This window comes from Pteropus vampyrus, unplaced genomic scaffold, assembly GCF_000151845.1.
Source record: "Pteropus vampyrus isolate Shadow unplaced genomic scaffold, Pvam_2.0 Scaffold101, whole genome shotgun sequence".
Classification (NCBI taxonomy): domain Eukaryota; kingdom Metazoa; phylum Chordata; class Mammalia; order Chiroptera; family Pteropodidae; genus Pteropus; species Pteropus vampyrus.
The window spans coordinates 5,955,144-5,957,858 of NW_011888882.1; the positions used below are offsets into that span (position 1 = coordinate 5,955,144).

General features: G+C 34.8%; 1 protein-coding gene across 1 annotated transcript in view; it reads left to right on the plus strand.

Annotated features, from left to right (window-relative positions):
- The window catches only part of AK9 (adenylate kinase 9), a 110,864-nt gene that overhangs the window by 62,435 nt on the left and 45,714 nt on the right, over positions 1 to 2,715 (plus strand). The window contains 1 exon segment of the mRNA XM_023533389.1: positions 1,942 to 2,100. Coding sequence (XP_023389157.1) covers positions 1,942 to 2,100 — 159 coding nt within the window.

The following is a 2,715-nucleotide window of genomic DNA, read 5'->3' on the forward strand; positions in this document are numbered from 1 at the left end:
TAAGAGGGGTACACAGCAGGACAACATGTGCGGCATGTCTTAAAAATGATTGTCTTTGTCAAAGATGACATGTGGCTATTGGGATTACTTCTATTGAAGGATTCTGCACTTAAACTTCCACTGCTGAAGAACTTGCTCCAAAAGTTGCTTTTAAGACTGGAGTTCTTAGCCTGAGGTCCATGAATAAAATTCAGGGGTCTGTGAAATTGAATGAGAAAATAATTACAAATTTATTTTAGCTAACCTTTAACTGAAATTTAGATTTTCCTTCAACTAGTAATTAATATAGGTTTAAAAACTCAACAATTATATTAGCAGTAATTTAACTTTGTCACCAATAGAAATGAAGATATTTTTATATCATATTACAGTTTTATATATCTTATTTATGCTTATCACTATTCCCAAATTATGGTAGTTATTAAACCAGCTGCTAATTCTTGTTATTCAATATATGAGTAAAGATGCACAAATTTCCTACAGCACAAAAATTTTTTTGATACCTTGATGACTGTATTTCAGTATAATTGGCTTCTTACATATTTTATTTTATGAGATTGAAATCATTATTATAAGTAGGGTCCATGAGTTTCACCAGACGGCCTAAAGGGCCTATGGCTCAAAAAAGTAAAGAATATTTGTTTCAGTTTTCATTGCTGTGCCAAAGGCCACCTGGAAACTATAAAAACAACCATCATTTTTATTATGCACAGAATTCTATAGATTAGGACTGTGGACAATTTGAGTTTCTTGTGAAGAGCACATAACTTCATCCCAAACCCTAGTACGATTCAGCAAATGTTGCTTGTCATCGTAAAATTCTCCATATAACACAAAAGATTCACCACATTCCAAGTCATCTACTTGGAAGCCACATGCTACATGCTCTGCAGTCTTGGTTAGAGCTCAAGATATAGGGACACTTCAGGATACTTTTCTTAGGTGCTTAGTCACCCAGATTTAGATTTAAAACAAAACAAAACAAAACACTAGAATGTGATTCTTGGAAGGTACTGGGGGAAGGAATTCCCACAAGAATCCAGAAAACAAGCTTATTTATTTCTTTTTATTATCTTTGCATATAAATACTTTGTTTTTCAATCCATTTCAGAGATATATTAAAGGGGCATTGGATTTTCTGACACCACCATTCACCCCATCTTTTTCCCAAAAGACCTCTATGCATATATATTTCTGTCAGTGGCCATCAGCAACTATGGAAAACTTGGAGTTACGCTTTTTAAATTTTCATTTAACATGTTCATCAGCATACTTTATTATTAGTTATTAGCTATAAGAAAATATAGTCTAGCCCAGTGCTTCCCAATAGAAATATAATGCAAGCCACATATGTAACTGTAATTTTTTTAGTAGCCACATAGAAAATAAAAAACAGGTGAGATTAATTATATTTTATTTAATATGCTATATCCGAAATGCTATTTTGAAATGTAATCAGTGCAAAAATTATTGATGTATTTTACATTCAATTTTTCCTGCTAAATTGTTGAATTCCATGTGTATTTTATGCTTACAGCACTTCTCAGATTAGACCAGCCACATTTCAAATGCTCAACAATCACATGTGGCTACTGGCTACACATCAGCCACTGCAGGTCTAGCCATTCTTTTATTGAATGGACAGTGGGGCTGTTTCCAGTTTCTTACTGTTATGATATTTGGGACTGCTATAAACAATTCCTCTTTTCAATGAACCCTTAGGCTAGTGCTCCTATAACACTGAGCGCATGACTGTAATCCTTTACCTACCACTATATTTTAATGGGTAAAATATGGAGATAATATATCTCTCTCCCTTATTAAATCCCATGCTCCAAGAGGGTTTGTTTCATTCTCAGCATTTTTCAAACTGCCTGGCACACAATTCAACATTTGCTGACCTAATCTGAATGATAATTTATTTCTTCTCATTTTTTCTAGAAGTGGAAGAGACTGAACCTGAGGCTGAAGAAGAGTTTGAAGCTGATGAGACTGATGTTCCTGAAGGGTCTGAGGCCCATGAGATGGCCGAGGAGACCGGGGCGCTCTTACCTGAGGAGTCTGAAGCGACCGAGGTCCCTGAAAGAGAACCCGAATCAGGTTAGACTTTGTTGACAGCCGTGTCCTTAATTCTACTCAGGTCTGTTGATGTGTTTGTGTGCTCATACGTGTGTATGTGTGTTTATATGTTAATAAAATGGAAGCAGGCTAAGAATGGAAAGACGATCCTCTGGAATGCAGCCATTTAGTCCAAATCACATAATTTAGAGTGTGGTAGGAAAGCAAATTCTGCGCTGCCCTTCTTGGTGCTCAGGAACAGGGCCAGCTATGTCATTTGTGGTGCACACTATTCAAAAACCAGGAAAAGGTGCCATTAAAGGTACTATAATATAAAGCGCTTTCTTTTCTTCCATAATCGCTCTTGGCTTGTTATGGTTTGCCTTTTATTTCCTATTTAGTGTCATTAGGAATAAAGAAAAATCAAAAATGTAAATTATTAGCATGAATTTTACCATTCATCTTTATGTTATACAGTCCCATTTTTAAATGAAAATATAAGAGCATTTAACTCATATGCAGAATCAATGAAATTATACAATTTGTATCTCACAGCTCATACATACATATGTATTTCATTCTTACCAGAATACTAAGTCAGTTTTGTGCACAAAACTAATGCAGCTTTTTATTTTACTTCTTAATATGCACATATTC